Here is a 20,873-nt window from a genome sequence, read left to right on the forward strand (position 1 = left end):
TCCTGGCAAACCACATTTAAGAACTGTCCTTGACATCTTCCCTTTCATTAACCGCACGTTTGATGGCCCATCAGTTTCTGTCCATTCCCCCTCCAGAACAGCTCTGATTTACTCCCTTCTATGCAAGTCACTGCTCTGCTTACAGGCCTTGCTCCCATGAGGCACTCTGGTCCTCAGGAGAAAATACAAGGTCTTACCTCGGAGCCCAAGGTCCCACCTGGACTGGCCTCCACTCCTCTCTCCGCATCTCCCTCCTGCTCACTAACACACTGATCTTCATTTCTGAAACACTTCGGTAGTCCTTTCCCTGCCCTTGGGACGTTCAGTATGCTTATCCGTATCTTCAGAACCCTCTGCGGTCTGCTCTCCTAGACCTGGCTCATCTCTCTTCACGCACAGCCTAAATATGGCTTCTTTCCCTGGCTTCTTTCCCTAGGCCAGGATGGGCCTCCTGCTTGTCTTTGTAGCTCTCAGCACCATTGCCATTCAGTACTGTCTTGGGATGACCTGTTTAGCACTGGGCTCCTCGACTGACCTCCAGGAGGACGAGGACGTGACCTTGTTGATGACTCTATTGCCAGTGCCAACAACAGTGCCTGGTACGAAATAAATGTGCTAAAAACAGAGCTGCCATATGATCCTGCAACCTCACTCCTGGGCATATATCCGGACAAAACTATAATTCAAAGAGATATATGCAGTACTATTTACAATAGCCAAGATATGGAAACAACCTAAATGGCTGTCGACAGATGAATGGATAACGGAAATGTGGTACATATATACTGTGGAATATTATTCAGCTGTAACAAGAAAGAAAGAATGCCATTTGCAGCAACATGGATGCAGCTCGAGATGATGATACTCAGTGAAGCAAGTCAGAAAGAGAAAGATAAACGCCGTACAACATCCCTTACATGTGGAGTCTAAACTACGGCACAAATGAACTTATCTATGAACCAGACTCACAGACAAAGAGATCAAACTTGTGGCTGCCAAGTGGGGGTGCGGGGGAGGCACAGACTGGGAGTTTGTGATTAGCAGATACAAACTATTGTATAGAGAATGAATAAACAACAAGGTCTGACTATAGCGCAGAGAACTATGTTCAATACCCTGTGATAAGCCATAATGGAAAAGAATATGAAAAAGAGTGTATGTTCATGTACAATTGAATCATTTTCCTATACAGCAGAAGTTAACACTACACTGTAAATCAACTATATTTCAATAAATTAGAAAAATAAAAATAAATGTGAAAAAAAGACTAAAAAAAATAAAGGGTTTCATTGATTTCTTTTTGATTACCATTAGGAATCATTTGAACTAGTAAAGACCCTGATAAAGATTTATGAATGGTGTGAGGGAAGCTGAGAGATAAAAACATAACACGAGATAGTAAAGTTTCTGTAACACAGTTTTGCCCTCATTAGTTTAGTCAGTAATTAGAACCACCAGGCAAATTAAGCCTAAAGGTTCTGACAGGCAGGTGAGGCTTCTTCTGCTAGAGCAGAAATGGAAAGAAATAGCATTCTGCATGCAGACAGAGATGTGAAAATTCTAATTCCTGAGGATGTCAAGATTGTGAAATTAAGACCACGACAGCAACAGGAAGACGAAGAAGCAGCACATAAATCCCTTCCAGCTCTTGTCGGAATTGAGATGTTTAGCCAGCCTCGAGACTCGTGGGTAAAGATGAGGCATAACTGGAACTCCATTAATTGAGGACACTTGAAACAGGACATGGTGCTGGTGAAGCCAAGGGTATAATTGGGTGACTTAAGTAATCTCACTGGATCCGCAAGAGTATGTCATTGAACCACTCAAATCTGATCATCGAAAAGAACTTGAGCTCTAACCTCTTGGGACTGACTATACAGACTTTTATTCCATTCTGCAGATGAGGAAATGGAGAGGGTATATGTATTAATAGATTGTTGTTGGAAGCAAAACTGGGTTTCAGAACCTGGCTACCTGACTCCCAACCCAGCATCCTTTCCAGAACTTTCTCCTTGAGAAGGTAGTTTCTCGCACTACCCAGGACAGAACTTATCCTCCTGCTGACTCACTCCTGGCCTGGTCCAGGCTGTCCACATCCTGTCATTTGCTCTTCGATATATGTTCAGAGAGCTCCTACAACAAGCCAAGTCATGTGGAAGGGGACGGAGGAGGAAGTAAAAACCCTGCCCCTGACCTTGAAGACATCTCTGGCTGATGGGACAGGTAATGAATTCCAAGCGTGGAGATGAGACCAGTGGCAAGCAGCTCTCAAACATCCAGCCTGAAATTGTGCAGGGGTCAGGGTTCTGCCTGTGACCTGACCAGGGTCCCACACAGCAGAATGGTGCCACGCCCACCCCGGTCCAGCACCCACCTCCCACCTGGGTGACCTGCGCACCCCAGGGGCAGCACCTTTCAGCAGCCACATCACCTCAGGGGCTCACACTGAATTTGAAGTTCTCATTTGCAAGAACACCTTCTGAACTTATCATGTTTATTTATTTATTTATTTTTGTTAACCCAAGAAAAGGACTTTACATTTATCCCCATGATGGGAGGGAGGTTCAAAAGGGAGGAGATATATGTATACCTATGGCTGATTCATGTTGAGATTTGACAGGAAACAACAAAATTCTGTAAAGCAATTATCCTTCAATAAAAAAACTAAAAAAAAGTCCCATCTTGTTAATTTTGGCCCATTTATCCAAACTGCTGAGATCTCCATAATCTAGATTCCATCACGCAGAGCTCAGTGACCCCGAACCAGCTTTGCGTTGCCAAGAAATGTGCCCAGCACACCTATTGTGTCTTCAGAGTGATGGGCTGACAATTATTGGGCCAGGATGAGGCCACGTACACAGCCCGAAGGCCACTGACAGTCATCTCGGTCCAGCTGCCCAACACGATTTGGTTCAATCTGAACAACAGATTGATATCCTCTGGTGGTTATTCAGCCAAGCACTAATCCTTTCAGTTCTACCAGGACACTATCTGCCTTTTTCTACCCTACATCGTGATATTCTGAGACTCTCTGATAAATGCCTTCTCAAATATTCATGCCCAGGGTTGACAAATTGAAAGCGCTCCTTTCTGCAACGGTTTCAGAGTGAGTATTAATCAGAGCTGCCCTTAAGAGATGTCTGGAACCATTCCAGACAGAAGAGAAGTCAGTGCCGAAGTTCTAGCTCAGCGCCATGCCACGTATAGATCACGCGGCCATGGACTTCTGCCAGCAACTGCCTTCACTCAGTGGCGGACAGGGCTTGAAAACAGAAAGCTCAGTGGGTCTGAGGTACGCAGCGGGTGTCATCTACCGCCATCAGTTTCCAATATCCTAAAGTGGGAAAGCGCATGTGTAAGCTGGCCCGCCTGTCCAGTAAAGCATTTAGATCAAAGATGCAGATACACAGAGCAACTGTTTGAGGAATGGCCTGGGTGTCCACGGGGATCCAACAGAGTTATGGAACTTCACAAAGCGGGTCCCTGCCGTTCTAGAGGCAGACAGCAACAGTGTGAAAAATGCTTCTCCGGGGAAGCTTTGAGTTTCTTTAAACATTCAATTATGGCTCTACAAACACAGATTTGAAATGAACAGCATCTGATCTTTGCACAAATTAGAGATGCTAGAAGGCAAATAAAATAGATTCCCCTAAACAATCAAGTAATACAAATCCAGCCCTACTTCATGAAAAATTGGTTTATACCAAGTCTGGGAGTGGGGTTACTTAGGTGACTCCCTTTTCACATTTATTTTAGATGATGACTTTTATGATTGGAGACACTGAGGGCACTTTATTTTGGTTCTGATTTTTAAGCAGGTTTTTAATTAAAATAGATTTCTGGATATAGTCCATGGGTACAGCTTTTTAGCCCTGGGAAAGTTGCTGGAGGCCTTGCTAACATCCACTATTTCCCTTTGCTGGATAGGAAACACTTCAACATTCCTCATTAAAACCATTTTCAACTTTTTACAGAAGTTTTTTTCCTTCATATTAAAAAATTTTCCTAATTTTAAGGATAATATCTTGTAAAATATTGAGAAAGTAAATATCCAAATCTTTCTGGCATTCATGGACACAAGTGTAACGTTAAGATAAAAGCTGAATGTCATGTAAAGTAACAGGCTGTTCACATTGATTATATTATCGATGGTTTTTACATTAATAAAAATCTCCATTATCATCTTTAGCTGTACTACTGCATAATGCTCTATTTCATAGCTGAGTCATGACTTAATCAATCTCCTACTGACATACTTTTAGGTGGAATATTCTGCAGTGAACATCCTTAAACCTGGGCTGATTCCCCACTGTGGGCTCTGAAGCAAGGTACAGACCAGGCCACCTTCTGATTGGTCAGGCTCTACGTTCTGTTGGTTGTGAAAACTTACATTTATTTTGCTTTCTTGCACATTTATCTCTGTTTAATTTGGATAAATTCTCCATTTGGATAAATTCTTCATTTGGATCTATTGGGCCAAAGCCTATATAAATCAAAAATTCTACTTTACACTGGATGGTTGATTATCCTCCGGGCCTGACAAACAGTCAGTAGCACACATGCATTTCATTCTATCTGTAACACTGTAGAATATTTTTGGTATTCCTCATTTCAACAGTCAAGTTCTTATGGGACAGGCATGCCACTTGTTTCAAAAAATTTGTTATACTGAAATATTTGGAGGGTTGCTGCTGCTGCTGCTGCTGCTGCTGCTAAGTCGCTTCAGTCGTGTCCGACTCTGTGCGACCCCATAGACGGCAGCCCACCAGGCTCCCCCGTCCCTGCGATTCTCCAGGCAAGAACACTGGAGTGGGTTGCCATTTCCTTCTCCGATTTGGAGGGTAGTGGATTATTAATAAAATAGTCACATTCCCATGCTCTAGTTTTGAAAACTATTCTTAACAAAATGAAATTTCCACAATTTGTATAAGTAGCGTAATTAAAATCAAGCTATACAATGTCATGTGTGCTAAGTTGCTTCAGTTATATCCAACGCTGTGTGACCCTATGGACTGTAGCCTACCAGGCTCCTCTGAACACAGGATTTTCCAGGCAAGAATACTGGAGTGGGTTGCCAGGCCTCCTCCAGGGGATCTTCCTGACCCAGAGATTGAACCTGCAGGTTCTTCGCACTAGAGCCACCTGGGAAGCCCTATACACTATCACAGGGGCACAAAAGCTATCTCCATATACTCTTCTAAATATACTTTGACAGTGAAGTTGGGAAAAGAAATAAATTAAGAAAAGAAAGTTTTATGCTTACAGCTTTTCTAATTCTGAGGTTATCATCTGATAGGCCCAGAACTGGCAGTGAGCAAATCAAGGCACCTTTAAAACGTTCTTTTATACAAATTAGCCACTGTGTAGTTGTTAGCATGGACTATCATACCCACCTTAATGGAAGGTAAGTCATTTTCAAAGCGAATCATGAAGAAGGCTATCAAGTCACTTTACAGACTCAGAACCAGATGGGCTGTAAGAAATGCATTTCTACATGGGAAAGGACTTCCATTAGAAAGCTAAATGAAGAAGAATATCAGATTACATACAGACTATGATATCAGAGAGGCAGAGACTCATTCATAAGAAAAAAAATTCTATACAAACATTCACCAAAGTACTAACCAGGGTTGTGTTTGGTAGTAGAAGTATTTTGGGGGGTTGGGGCGGCTCTTGATTTTTTTTCCCCTATAGTTTTCAATTTTTTTTTTGCATTGGATATATACTCCTTTTAGAGTGAAAACTAACTTGAGGTCTTTATTAAAGTCCGTTTCCGTTCCTCTACTGGCAGCCCTAATATGCAAAGGTGCAGGCTCAGTTTCACTCTTGCCACTTAGCACATTCCTCCACCAGGCTAAGAAGAACAGTCAAACAAAGACACTTCCCAAATCCTGCTGCCAATCCTAAAACCCCATCAAGGTATACATCACCACCAAAAGCCTGATTTTCTTTTGCTTTTTCAAGGAATACCTAGTTCTGTCCACTGTGATATTTTCAAAACCACATCCAAAGAGTAGGGACACAAATTAAAATGTCCTATAATATTCTTATATGAAAAAAAAGAGCATGGTAGTATTTAATTTGCTAAGAGAGACATACCAAAAGCAATATTCAGGTTTCCATTCAACCCCCTGATTACCCAAGATGTGTAGCTGAACTTCTTGATTAAGATGACCAAGTCACAAGAAAAGCTAAAAACTCATCATGTACTGCTCACAAAATGCCAAGAGGCAGGCTGTGCATCCCAAGAAGCAGGCTATGCTATTCTACATTTATTCATTTGAAACACGTGTATCTGTAATATATTCACCTGTACTTTAAAATTTATCTATTTGTTTATAGTTGCTGTGGGACACGGTGTCAGATACTGAACGTGAGAAGTGGCCATTCATGAACCCGTTCACCCAATTTGCTAAGGACCCTCAAACCAAAGCACCGATGTAAGGAAGTGATCTCACTCACTCACACAGAGATGCTGAGTCAGATTTCTGTGACGCAGTATCTCTGGCAGAACTCATTTCAGCGAAGCTGTCTTACCTATACTGTCATTTCAATGAAAAATCAGCATTTCACCGATGGGTGAGAAATGGGAACCAGTTACGTTGGAAGCGAGAAACTCCCATTTTGGATCAAAAAAGACTTGGGAACTTGATTTATCTCTTTAAATACAGATTGCTTATTAGGGGAGCCTGATTCTTCTTTGGTACTAATCAAATAGGATAGTAGGGGGTCCTTTAGATCTGAGGAGCCCATGGAGAGAGCCACAGACTGTAAAGGGTGACAAAATATGAGTTGCTGTTTTTACTTGTGCCCTGAAGCAGCCATGGTTTTCCCCAGGGAAGGCACACAAAATATGTAATAATATCCATGTGCTGCAGGAAAAAAAATATAATACCATTTTCTGGAAATTTATGTAATTTTGCAAAAAAAAAAAAGGCCAAATTTTTAAATAAAAAGATAAAATAAATACTTCATAACACTGGAGACAAGCTCCGAAAGATAAAATAAACTCTTGGTATTTCCCAAGGAAAAAAAGAGCTTCAACTCACTTGAAGTTGTTTCTCCTTATATAACCCAGGAATTGCCAAAAGTCAACTAATTATGGAACAGTTATTGGAACAGAACAGAGGATGCTTAAATTCTATCCTTGAAAAATCAGGCTCTGAAAAAGGAAACATCAGAACTCTGAGAGAAACCTGCTGAGCTAGAAAGTTCTTTTTCGGAGTGATAAAACTCCTTATTTTTCCATTGGATCATTTTTTGAAGCTAATTCCAGTCTCAAATCCGAATCTGGATTATAAACCCACACATTCAGTGGTGCGTCTCTAAATGCCAACCTCAATTACACAGCACTTTCCAGTGTCCGTGTCGAAACTTCCTCCTGTCAGGCCATAAACATGAATTAACCCGACTTACTCATTCCTTTCCAGGCTCACGATCAGTTCTTTGCTTGTCAGTTGTATTCGAAAATTCAACACTCCTGGGTGATCCTGAAAGACAAATAAGAGAAGTCAGTTGAAAATCATTTCACTTTGACATGCCAATATCTGAATATTCTCTGTAGACACAGCCAGTGGAGAGAGAGAAAAATACGTTTCTTCCTGGGGCCATTCTGAGACCTTGAGTAGAGGAGGCCAAACAAGCAGGATACGAGTCTGGAAAATGCATCACTCTCCCAGATAGGAATGACACACCCGGAATTTCTGGCCTCTGTTCGCCTTTCCGTGGGCCACATACACTTGGGGTGCTTCTTGACTCATAATTTATTCCTTCCTTGGTTTCTCTGTTTCCAGCAATGACACTTTCATTTTCCCCAACTGTTCATGTCAGCGATTTGAAGTCTGTCTCCCTCAACAACTCCATCCAATCCGTGAAAAGGTCTTACTGAGTCACCCTCCAAAGCATAATTCCTGTTGTCTAGGTCGGGTATCTCCACACCCTGCTCTGCTTCATACCTCCTAGATGCTACAAAACCCTCTGCCCTGAGTCCCTCCACACCTACTTGAGCTTTCCTCCCATCCACTCCTCAATGGCAGGGCGAGGATATTTTAAAAATCACAGCCTCATCCATCCACCCTTATGGATGACAGTACATTGACATCCCAGCACACTGATGATAATACACCAATTCTTTTTTCAAAAAAATGTACTTAATCACAGGTGATATAAAATATAAGTTACAGGTGTACACACAGTGATTCATAATTTGTAAAGGTTATATTCTGTTTATAGTTAGTGTAAAAATACTGGCTATATTCTCTACCTTGTAGCTTACACTGTACCTAATAGTTTGTACCTTTAATTCCTTTCCCCTGTACGGCCTCTCCCCATTCCCTCTCCCCAGTGCGAACCACTCTTTTGTTTTCTGTATCCATGAGTCTGCTCGTTTGTTCTATGTTCACTAGCTTGTTGTATTTTTTAGATTACACATATAAGTAACATCATACAGTATTTACCCTCCAAATCCATCCATGTTGCTGCAAATAGCAAAAGTTTCGTTCTTTTTTATGACTGAGTAGTATTCCATTGTGTATATCCATTCTCCATGTATCTATTTATGGACACTTAGGTTGCTCCCATATCTTGCCTTTGTAGGTAATGCTTCCATAAACATTGGAGTGCATCTATCTTTTTTAATTTGTGTTTTTGGTTTTTTGGGGGGTGGTATATGCCCAGGAGTGGAACTGCTGGGCCATATGGCAACTCTCTTTTTAGGTTTTGAGAAACCTCCATACTGTTCACTGTTTTTCACAGCAAACATGCCGACCCTTTAACGTGGACCAGAGTGCGTGCATGGCCTGGCCCTCCACACCCACCTGCTTTGCTCTCCTCCTGGCTCACCTAGCTCCAGCCACAATGACTTTGCCAGCTCCTCCAACACACCAGGATGCTTTGCAGCTCTGAGGCAATATTCCCTCTGCCTGGAATGCTTTCTCCCAACTACCCAGGATCAGCTTAAATATCAATGATCCAAAGAAGCCTTACCTCACTCCCCAGTCTAATGACACCCACCTCCTCCGAGGTATTCTTTCTCTCAGACTCCTGCCTGCTCCCTCCCTTCCTACTCATTATAATTCAGTACATTGATTTGTGGGTCCACCTGTTTATTATGTCCCTTTTGTTGTTTGGTTGTTCAGTCACTCAGTCATGTCTGACTCATTGGTAGTCCGTGGACTGCAGCATGCCAGGCTTCCCTGTCCCTCACCATCTCCCAGAGTTTGCTCAAATCCATGGCCATTGAGTTGTTGATGCCATCCAACCATCTCATCCTCTGTCCCCTTCCTTATCCTCAGGGTGCCAGACAAATAACAGAAGCTCAGTTAACATTTGGTGAAGAAAAGAATCAGTGAGTGAATGGGGCGAACAGCTCTACGTCTTCTCCCTCTTGCTAGGCAGACACCTTCCTCCAACTCGCTTCTGGGTCCCGAGAAACCCTAGTCTGTGCTTGCCGGTCTGTCAGCGGGGGCCAGGCATCTATGTTCACTGTTCTGCCCCAGAAATCCTGATGAGCTTCTTGCCCCTCCTGGAGAACACAAGCCTGTGGTACTGTTCTGAAACCCACACCCCTATCCCAGGTTGAAGTGAAGTGAAGTGAAGTCACTTCAGTCATGTCCGACTCTTTGCGACCCCATGGACTGTAGCCTACCAGGCTTCTCCGTCCATGGGACGATCCCAGGTTAGCCCCCATCTAAACCGGGGTGGTTGAACATGTCACATCCAAGTCAATGATGCAGCATCCTCACCCAAGTTAGTTACGTTGCTCAGTCATGTCCAACTCTTTGCGACCCTGTGGATTGTAGCCCACCAGGCTCCTCCGATCATGGGATTCTCCAGGCAAGAATACTGGAGTGGGTTGCCATTTCCTTCTCCAGGGGATTGAACCTAGGTCTCCTGCATTGCAGGCAGACGCTTTACCCTCTGAGCCACCAGGGAAGCCCTACTCAAAATCAATTTGCCATCCCACAGTTATTCTACAAAGCCTCTCCCTTGCTTCCCTGCCTATTACATCCTCAGTGATTCTGGGGACGGGCGGTCAAACTCCAACCCCCTCTGACCCCCAGCTAACATGTTTCAGTTGGAGGCATCACATGTCCATCAGGCATTTCTAAAATGTTTAATGTTGATTTGGAAAAATGAATGCTGTGCTTTCATTCTGATGAGGTGGAGAGAGAGTTCACCCAGCAGGACCACGCCCTGACTCAGCTCACCATAAATGCTGTGCTCAGCTCAGGCCAGGCAGCACTGCCCTCGGTCTAGGTTGATAGGAGAATGGCAGGGCATGAGTTAATTCACAAATGATGCAACCAAGGCAAAGAAGAAAGAAAGTGGAGCCACTCAGTCGTGTTTGACTTGTTATGACCCCATGGACTGTAGCCTGCCAGGTTCCCCTGTCCAGGGAATTCTCTAGGAACGAATACTAGAGTGGGTTGCCATTTCATTCTCCAGGGGATCTTCCCAACCCAGGGATCGAACCCGCCTCATTGCAGGCAGATTCTTTACCAGCTGAGCTACCAGGGAAGCAACCAAGGTAAGGAAGGACCAAATGCCATCATAGCTCACTGAAGAAATGAAGGCTGCTTAGCGACTTAGAAAGATCACAGTGGAGGAGAGACGGGTCAGGACAGAACTGACAACGTGAACTCAAGATCACCAGCTCCTCCCGGGCGGTCTTGCCCTGGTGTTGCCAGTGAAATTTCAATCTTGTTCAAACATCATCACCCACATTAAATTACTGCTGCTGACTTCACTGTATTGGTTTTGTCTGCCTTTATAAGTTCTTCTGAATTCAAGCTTCAATTAGAGGAGAATAAGTTTAGACATAATTCTCTAACATCACATGTTTGAAAGACACTATTATAACTACTATAATGGTATTCAATAAGAATATTGAATAATAAGGCAAAAGGAGATGGGGGCAGCAGAGGATGAGATGGTTAGAGAGCATCCCCAGCTCAATGGACATGAATCTGAGCAAACTCCAGGAGACAGTGGGCAGAGGAGCCTGGCATGCTGCAGTACATGGGATTGAAGAGTCAGACACCATTTAGCGACTAAATGACAGAATGATAAGTCCAGAGTTCAAGGGACTTTTTTATAAGATAGCATTTCAGCTTGTCTATGAAGAATCACATGCTACTATGTTTTAAGAGATAAATGGATTGTATTAATGAGTTCCAATAACTAACATTAAAATAATGAGTTAAGATGAAACAAAATTGAAATAGAACCCAAAACGGAAGGTCACATGAGTTTGGGGGAAATATTATAACTTGAGTTAACTAATGCCATATAACCAGGGACAGTCACAAAGGGTGAGACATTATTCACTCTATTTTTAGGGCAGCCCTCGGAATGTCTTTTTTAATTTCCCATATCTAACATGGTAACCATTAGCCACATACGGCTACCTAAATTTAAATTAACTAAAGTGATATCAAAATTAAAAATGAGTTCATCAGTCGCACTGGACACATTTCAAGGCTCTAAAGCAACACAGAGCTACTGGTTATTCCTGCTAGACAGCTCAGATGTGGAACATTTCATTTTCACAGGGTTCACAGAAATTTCTGTCTTTACTGCGCACCCCCAAGTCAGTAATAAAGACCTGAAACTTGCATCATCCAATAGCTGCCCAAGTACTACACTATTTTGAATATTGGTGCCTTTGGGGGATAAAGCGAAGTGCCAGCATAAATTTTGTTTTGTTTTTAAAGAAAGATCTTCTCAATTAATTGATGGGTGACATTATTTTTTAAGTAGTTACTTAACCTTGAGAGTTAAACTGCTGGATATTCATATATATAAAATACTTAAGTATAACATCTGGGTTTAAACAGATCTTGTTTTTTTTTTAATAATTGTATTTATTTCTTTTTTTTGAGAATACAAACAATTTTTTATTTTATTTTTCTATTAGTAATCATTTGCTTTTGTTTTTATTTTATATTTGTTTATTTCTAACTGTGCTGGGTCTTGCTTGCTGCGTGGGCTTTTCTCCAGCTTGGGTGAGCGGGGCTACTCTCTGCTTGCAGGGCGTGGGTTTCTTACCATGGTGGTTTCTCTTGTGGCACAGGCTGTAGGGTGCTTGGGGCTTCAGCAGTTGTGACACGTGGGCTCAGCAGGTGCCACTCCCGAGCTGTAGAACACAGGCTCAATAGCTGGGCACAGGCCTAGCTGCTCCGTGGCATCTGGGATCCTCCCGGAGCAGGGATCAAACCCGTGTCTCCTGCACTGGCAGGTGGACTTTCTACCACTGAGCCACCACGGAAGCCCAGATCTTTTTTTTTTATGGATTCATCCTAATGACGATACAAACAACAGTGATCTAGTGAAACCATACTTCCTACTTGCTATATTTTGATACTCCCTGGTGTTTCTAAGAATTGTATGGATTTCTGAGTGTTTGTTGAACTTCTAAACTCAATATTCTTAAACACGGTTAACTTCCTTTGATTTTAATACAGCAGACAAAAAAAGTGTTTCTCAGCCATGGATTTGCTTTCGAGTCTGCCACAAGGACTTTCACCTAAATTTACCCATACTTCCTGACACTGGGATTTAATTACAAACACATACAGAGAGTTCTCTCCAAGGTCTACAATTTGTACTCATTAATTATATCTTAGAAAAACAAGATCACTAATTACATTTGCAATAAAATAGCAGAACAAAAATACATCTCAATGTTCTGTCAAGATGTATCCGAACAGCATATGTTTGTCTATTTTAAATATATGTGTGAAAATAATCACTTTAATTACAAATTGTGTTTGCCTAAGATATGGACATACATTACTATTTCATATTTTTCTCTTTTCTCACACATTATTATTTTAAAGACAAATACTGACAATTACATCTGTGAATAAAAATTAAATATTTGCAGCACCCTTTTTACTCCCTGAAAAATTCAGCTAGATTAAACACAAACATTTGTACTGATTCCACATAAAGTCCCTACAGGAGTTGTTAGAATGTGGTAATGTCAACATATTTCAAATGAATACATTTTCCCCCAGGGAGGTAGAAAGAGCTTTATCTGTGTATTTTAGTTGAGACCTGATTGGTATCAGTTCAGTTCAGTTCAGTTCAGTCGCTCAGTCGTGTCCGACTCTCTGCGACCCCATGAATCACAGCACGCCAGGCCTCCCTGTCCATCACCAACTCCTGGAGTTCACTCAAACTCATGTCCATCGAGTCGGTGATGCCATCCAGCCATCTCATTCTCTGTTGTCCCCTTCTCCTCCTGCCCCCAACCTTTCCTAGCATCAGAGTTTTTCCAGTGAGTCAACTCGTCGCATGAGGTGGCCAAAGTATTGCAGTTTCAGCTTTAGCATCAGTCCTTCCAATGAACACCCAGGATTGATCTCCTTTAGAATGGACTGGTTGGATCTCCTTGCAGTCCAAGGGACTCTCAAGAGTCTTCTCCAGCACCACAGTTCAAAAGCATCAATTCTTCTGCGATCAGCTTTCTTCACAGTCCAACTCTCACATCCATACATGACCACGGGAAAAACCATAGCCTTGACTAGACGGACCTTGGTTGGCAAAGTAATGTCTCTGCTTTTTAATATACTATCTAGGTTGGTGATAACTTTCCTTCCAAGGAGTAAGAGTCTTTTAATTTCCTGGCTGCAATCAGCATCTGCAGTGATTTTGGAGCCCAAAAAAATAAAGTCTGACATTGTTTCCACTCTTTTTCCATTTCCCATGAAGTGATGGGACCAGATGCCATGATCTTTGTTTTCTGAATGTATAGGCAAATTTAATGGAGAAGCTAAACAGAGAGCTATTTTAACTCAAAACCACTCATTGCCAAAGATTTTTTAGTCTAAAAGCATGTATTCATCCCATTTTCTTTTGATTTTTAGATGTAGGAGATAATGGACTAGTACTGGTTAAATACAGCATTCATTTTTTAAAATGACATATTGCTTGCCCGAACGAAATCATGTCTTTTATTGAATGCCTAAAGAACTGCATTTTCTGAATAAAACAATTAAATGCTTATCAATATGCTAGAAATGTCTTAACAGTCATTATAATTCTATTTTTTAATTGGGAAAAGTATATCCAACAGAATGTATAAAACATATAATTTATATAAAAGTATAATTTAAAAAAACAATAATAAAATAATCAGGATATCTACCACCCAATTGAAAAGTCAAAATATTTCCAGAATCCTAGAAGCCACCCTGTATTCATTTGCTAAGGCTGCCAAGACAAAGTATCTCAGACTGGCTAGATTAACTAAGAAAAATTCACTTTTGTGCAGTTCTGGAAGCTAGAAGCCCAGGATCAAGTGCACATTTAGTTTCTTCTGAGGCTGCTCTCCTTGTAAGTTCCTCGTGGAAATGAGTTTAGGCTGACTCTCCCAAATGGCTTGCCCAGGCAGGTCTACAAAGTAAAGCTCTGGCTGGACCCCACTGCCTGTCACTGGGACCCTCATCTGCCCTGTACTTTTTCTGAAGTCTCCCACAATGCACTTGTCCAGCACATCCCTCTTACCTGGAAATATAAACACACATTTTAAAAGTGATTTTTAAAAATTAGCTATAGTATTTTTCTTCTCATTATTATTCACTGGGTTGCCTTTATTTGTTTAGTCCTTGTTAATAACATTTTTATTCACAATAACCTCTTAAATGATATCCTACAGCAATGTAAATTATTTTCTCTGCTATGTGTTACTTATGAGCAATATTATAACACCAATAAAGGGATCTTAAAAATTATCTAATTTCACGTTTTACTCGAAAATATTAGGCTGCTATTCTTTAATTTGTGTAACTGGGGGCTCACCTAAACCTGGATTTAAATTGCTTCACCCTTGATGGCTACAAAATATCTCAAGTCATCAAAGGTATATTTCTATGGATGGGGGAATGCTTATGAATTTTTTTCCCCCTCTGATGAATGGAATGATACACTGCCCCATCTCCTTAATGTTTCTATGTCTTTAAATAATAGCCAATTTTCAATGACTTAGAAAAATCTTAACCTGACCATAAAGTGGAAATAAGGTGAGTGAGCCTGCAGAAAGGAAGGGAACTGCATTAAAAATCAGAAGTGGGGACCACAGCCAGATACACACCCATCCCCACGTCTAGGTTACCCTTGCAAGGACGATAGTCAATCAGAGCCAAAGTCATTTATCTCAGCCATTGATACTAGAAGCTCAGAGGAACCTAATTTTTCAAGCATAACAAAAATATGAAAATATTGCATTCCAGGAACTCTGAAATAACTAGATCCCTCCCTGGCACTAAATAAATGCTTCAGGCTGCAAGCCTGGCACTCACAGGGCACGAGGGAATCATTTATTGCTATGAATATTTAGAGGCAGTCTTGATTACCACTTTAATATTAGTGCAGTGGTTCCACAGTCAGGAAGATATGAGCATCATGGAATTGAGAGAGGGCAAAATTGAATTAGCTGGAGAATAACACCGTGAGGATGAGGGCGCCGCAGCACCACAACGGGCATCCCTGGCTTGGAGACTCAGTTATTATGTAAATGATGATGAAGTTTATTCATGAGTCACTGATACTTTTCTCTGATGGGAAAAGGACATTAGCAAACCTCTTGTTAAAATGTGCAGAATGGCACATGTTATCCTCAGGTCAGAAGTGCTTTTGAAAGATATGGAATGTAGCTTGAAGCTGTTTGTGTGTTAAAATGTGAGGTTATTTTTTGCACTGTTTTTTTCTTACTGTATTTCTCTGCACAATGGGTCCACAGGTTTCTAACCCACTTCTCCCTTCCCACCAAAAAAAGGCACAACCACTTGCTCTTTGGCATGTGTGATATTCTTATTTCAAGCTCTTTATGCTGTTGCTACTGGTGGGACACTAATGCTTAAATTTGCAGCATTTCAGATTTCCATTTTTGACTATTCTAGCCAGCACATCTTGAAGAAATAGAGATCAATGCAAAGAAATAGAGGAAAGCAATCAAATGGGAAAGACTGGAGATATCGTCAAGAAAATTAGAGATACCAAGGGAACATTTCATGAAAATACTGGCATGGAAGAAATGGTACGGACCTAACAGAAGTAGAGTGGCAAGAACACACAGAACTATACAGAAAAGATCTTAATGACCCAGACAACCATGATGGTGTGATCACTCACCTAGAGCCAGACATTCTGGAATGTGAAGTCAAGTGGGTGTTGAGAAGCATCACTACAAACAAAACTAGTGGAGGTGATGGAGTTCCAGCTGAGCTATTTCAAATCTTAAAAGACGATGTTGTTAATGTGTTTCACTCAATATGCCAGCAAATTTGGAAAACTCAGCGATGACCACAGAACTGGAAAAGGTGTTTTCACTCCAATCCCAAAGAAAGGCAATGCCAAAGAATGTTCAAACTACTGCACAATTGTACTCATCTCCCATGCTAGCAAAGTAATGTTCAAAAATTTCCAAGCGAGGCTTCAACAGTACATGAACTGAGAACTTCCAGATGTTCAAGCTGCATTTAGAAAAGGCAGAAGAACCAGAGATCAAATTGCCAACATCCGTTGGATCATAGAAAAAGCAACAGAATTCCAGAAAAACATCTACGCTAAAGCCTTTGATTATGCTAAAGCCTTTGACTGTGTGGATCATAACAAACTGTAGAAAATTCTTAAAGAGATGGGAATCCCAGACCATGTTACCTGCCTCCTAAGAAATCTATATGCAGGTCAAGAAGCAACAGTTAGAAGTGGACATAAAACAACAGACTAGTTCCAAGCTGGGAAAGGAATATATCAAGGCTGTATATTGTCATGCTGCTTATTTAACTTATATGCAGAGTGGTGGTGGTGGTTTAGTTGCTAAGTCATGTCTGACTCTTGAGACCCCATGGACTGTAGCCTGCCAGGCTCCTCTGTCCATGGGATTCTCCAGGCAAGAATAATGGAATTGCTATTTCCTTCTTCAGAGGATCCTCCCGACCCAGGAATTAAACTGGAGTCTCCTGCATTGCAGGCAGAGTCTTTACTGACTGAGCTATGAGGGAAGCCCATGCAAAATGCCAGAAAAGCAGGAATCAAGATTGCCTGGAGAAATATCAATAACCTCAGATATGAAGATGATACCACCCTTCTGGCAGAAAGCAAAGAGGAGCTAAAGAGCCTCTTGATGAAGGTCAAAGAGGAGAGTGAAAAAGCTGGCTTAAAACTCAACATTCAGAAAAAGAAGATCATGGCATCCGCTCCCCATCACTTCATGGCAAATAGATGGGGAAACAATGGGAAACAATGAGAGGTTTTATTTTCCAAATTTTGGGCTCCAAAATTACTGCAGATGGTGACTACAGCCATCTGAAATTAAAAGATGCTTGCTCCTTGGAAGAAAAGCTATGACAAACCTAGTCAGTATATTAAAAAGAAGAGGCATTACTTTGCCAACAAAGGTCCATCTAGTCAAATCTATAGTTTTTCCCATTAGTCCCATATGGATGTGAGAGTTGGACCATTAAGAAAGCTGAGTACCAAAGAATTGATGCTTTTGAATTGTGGTGCTGGAAAAGACTCTTGAGAGTCCCTTGGACAGCAAGGAGATCAAACCAGTTAATCCTAAAGGAAATCAGTCCTGAATATTCATTGGAAAAACTGATATTGAAGCTGAAACTCCAATACTTTGGCCACCGGATGCAAAGAACTGGCTCATTGGAAAGGACCCTGATGCTGGGAAAGACTGAAGGCAGGAGAAGGGAGCAACAGAGGATGAGATGGTTGGATGGCATCACCGACTCGATGCACATGCTTTTGTGCAAGCTCTGGGAGCTGGTGAAGGACAGGGAAGCCAGGCATGCTGCAGGCCACGGGCTCGCAAAGAGTCAAACACGACTGAACTGACTGAACTAACTGAACCGGAGCATCTTAAAGCCTCATTAATTCCTTGAAATAGCGCTAGTCTGCCTCCATGCATCTGTACGCTAGAGGATTACAGTTCCTCATGCTCTGTGTCCACCTGAGGACAATGGCAGATTCTGAGTGGAAAACTGTCATCTGTCCCCTCCTGGAGCTTACTGTTGGGTTGTAAGAGGAGTCCAACAGCCTGACTTAAACAGAAAGCAATCTGGAAAGCACGATGATGCAGGTTTCTCAAACTTAACCCATCTAAATTTCAATTCTTATGTTACCACCTCTCTTCAATGCAATGCAAAGGTGAACTTGGGGAAATTAACTCCTAGAGGCGGGCATCCCACAGATGCAAGTGGCTGCACGGAGGGTCCCTTCCTAGCGAGGGGGGAACCAGGCCGTTGAGGGTGACTTGGGTTCTGTTCCCCTTCCAAGAGGAGGTTGGGAGCTGGACCACTCACACTCAGGGTTGGCTGAGACTCCCAGTGATTGCCAACTCCCAGCCTGGCTTCTGGCCCCTTTGGGTCACTGGAGAGGACACCTGCTCTCCTGCTGGCTTTCTTGGGACCTTAGTGATAAAGAATCCAAAGGGGAGCAGAGGGCAGAGAGTGTGTAACAAGAGGGAGAGTGGACGAGCCCAACACAGAGCAATGTCAATTGCAAGGGGATGGGAGAGGGGCTGCAGAACTAGAAATCAGGTGCCATGCCGGGCAGGGGGTGGGGCGTCAGGGGGGAGGGGCTTGAGGACAGTCTATTCTGCCGCTTAATGGTTCTTAACTGCTCTGGGCTTGGTGGCTGGACCCTGGGCCACCATGTGGTGACACAGTGGCTTGCGAGCTAAACAGTGTGGTGAGATGGTGTTGCTGAAATGGGCCCCTGATATCAGAGCCCAGCAGTTTGTGGGCTGGTCCCAAGACCTCCGCGGCACTCCCTTCCCATCCTCTGTCTTCAGACATCTCGATTATCAGGAGGGACGGGCAAACTCCAGCTCTGCCTGGCTGCCTGCTGATGGCTCAGCAACCTCAGGATGCCCGGGACAGGAGGCCAATGGCTAAGATGGATTTTCCCATCAGCCAGGCACCTGATCATTTAAAAGACCACCTGCAGCCCGAGTGCCATGAGCCTGTCACCCTGCACACAGGAGGCACCGGCCCCTCCTGAACGTTCGCAGTCAGTGAGGCTGCAGTTCGAAAACAGGGCTTGGGATGCGGAAGGCTGTGTGAGAAGAAGGCCTTGGCTGGGTGCCTGGGCCGGGGTTTGCTTCAGCATCTTCACACTCCCTCCAACAGCCGGGAAGAAGTGATGCCCTGTTGTTCAATCACTAAGTTGTGCCTGACTCTTTGTGACCCCGTGGACTGCAGCATGCCAGGCCTCCCTGTCCATCACCAACTCTTGGAACTTGCTCAAACTCATGTCCATCGAGTCGGTGCTTCCATCCAACCATCTTATCCTCTGTCGTCCCCTTCTCCTGTCTTCAATCTTTCCCAGCATCAGGGTCTTTTCCAATGAGTCAGTTCCTTGCATCAGGTGGCCAAAGGATTGGGTCCTAGGGGCAAAGTGATGCCTATGGGCATCTGAAGTTGGATGTTTAGAAAGAAATAGGTAATAATACCTCCACCTGTGAATGCAAAGGAGCAATAATCTCACCTAATAAAGAACTATTTCATCTTGAAAACAGTGTTTTCCCATTTGGAAGACTGTGCCTGGAAGAGGCTCAGGCCAGAAATGTGTCCACAGACAGGCCAGGTGCTGCCATTTGGGCTGAGGGACTGCTGGCGGCCTCTCTTGTTGTCCTCTCTGGGGATAACAATGCTGTCCAACAGTGTGGTTGGCAGAAAAACGGGCCCCCAAAGATGTTCCAGGGGCTTCCCTGGTGGTTCAGTCCACAAAGAATCTGCTTGCGATGCAAGAGCTCACCTGCAATGCAGGAGACCTGAATTCGATCCCTGAGTGGGAAAGATCCCCTGGAGAAGGAAATGGCAACCCACTCCAATCTTGCTGGGGAATCCCATGGACAGAGGAGTCCGGCGGGTATAGTCCACAGGGTCACAAGAGTCGGACACAACTTAGTGACTAAACAACCACCACAGATGTTCTAACCCGTGAATATGTGATCGTTCCTGAAAAAAGGGACCTCATAGATGTGTAAAGAGGCCCAGGGAGATATTATCCTGGTTTATTCAGATGGGTCCAGTGTACTCACGAGGGTCCTAAAAAGCAGAGGTAGCTTTCATAGCTGGGGTTGGACAGATGTACAGGAGAGTCTGACCATTTAGCAATCTTTCAAGATGGAGCAAGGGCTTTGCAAGCCATAGAAGCAGAGGCCTCGAGAAGCTAGGAATGGCCCTTCACCTTCAGCCAGTGAGAACACAGGGATCTTAGCCCGACAACCTTCAAGAGCTGACTTCTGCCAGCATCTCAGATGAGCAGAACAGACCCTCCCCAACGTCGCCATCAAGAAAGGCAGCTCGGAGAGAGGCTTGATTTTAACCTAGTGAGATGCAAAGCAGGAAATCCAACTGAGCTACCTGCCTTGTGATCTTCAGAACGAGAGATCAAAAAGGGGTATCGTTTCAAGCCACTTAAGTTGTGGCAGTTTGGCAGAACATCAATAGAAAACTGAAATCGTCAGGAAGATTGCTGTGAGATTCAGAGTGAAATGTCTGTTTGGAAACTGTGATGCATGACAAGATGGAAATGCATGTTTATTACAGAAATCCAATCACAAACGAAACTGCTACTTCCCAGAATGACAGTGACAAAAGACCATTTCACTTATTATTTACTGCTTTTTACCCAGATTGAAACCCTCTGATGCTTTCTGTATTTTGATCTAAATGGGGATAATAAAACTAAGTTCTGTAAGGTGCTAACAAGTTTTCAAAGAGAAATATTATATACTCATTAATTGGTGGCCTGTTTATAGGGGCTTCCCTGGTGCCTCAGTTGGTAAAGAATCTGCCTGCAATGCAGGGGACACAGGTTGGATCCCTGGGTTGGGAAGATCCCCTGGAGAA

At 42.9% G+C, this 20,873-nt stretch overlaps 1 protein-coding gene across 1 annotated transcript in view; it reads right to left on the reverse strand.

The window, feature by feature from the left end:
• Window positions 1-20,873, reverse strand: part of ADAM12 (ADAM metallopeptidase domain 12) — a 414,517-nt gene that overhangs the window by 287,595 nt on the left and 106,049 nt on the right. The window contains exon 3 of the mRNA XM_055424409.2: window positions 7,417-7,490. Coding sequence (XP_055280384.2) covers window positions 7,417-7,490 — 74 coding nt within the window. The remainder of the gene's footprint in view (window positions 1-7,416; window positions 7,491-20,873) is intronic.

The sequence above is a fragment of the Moschus berezovskii genome, chromosome 12 (genome assembly GCF_049115385.1).
Source record: "Moschus berezovskii isolate FMDL1 chromosome 12, NW_MosBer_1.0, whole genome shotgun sequence".
Lineage (NCBI taxonomy): Eukaryota > Metazoa > Chordata > Mammalia > Artiodactyla > Moschidae > Moschus > Moschus berezovskii.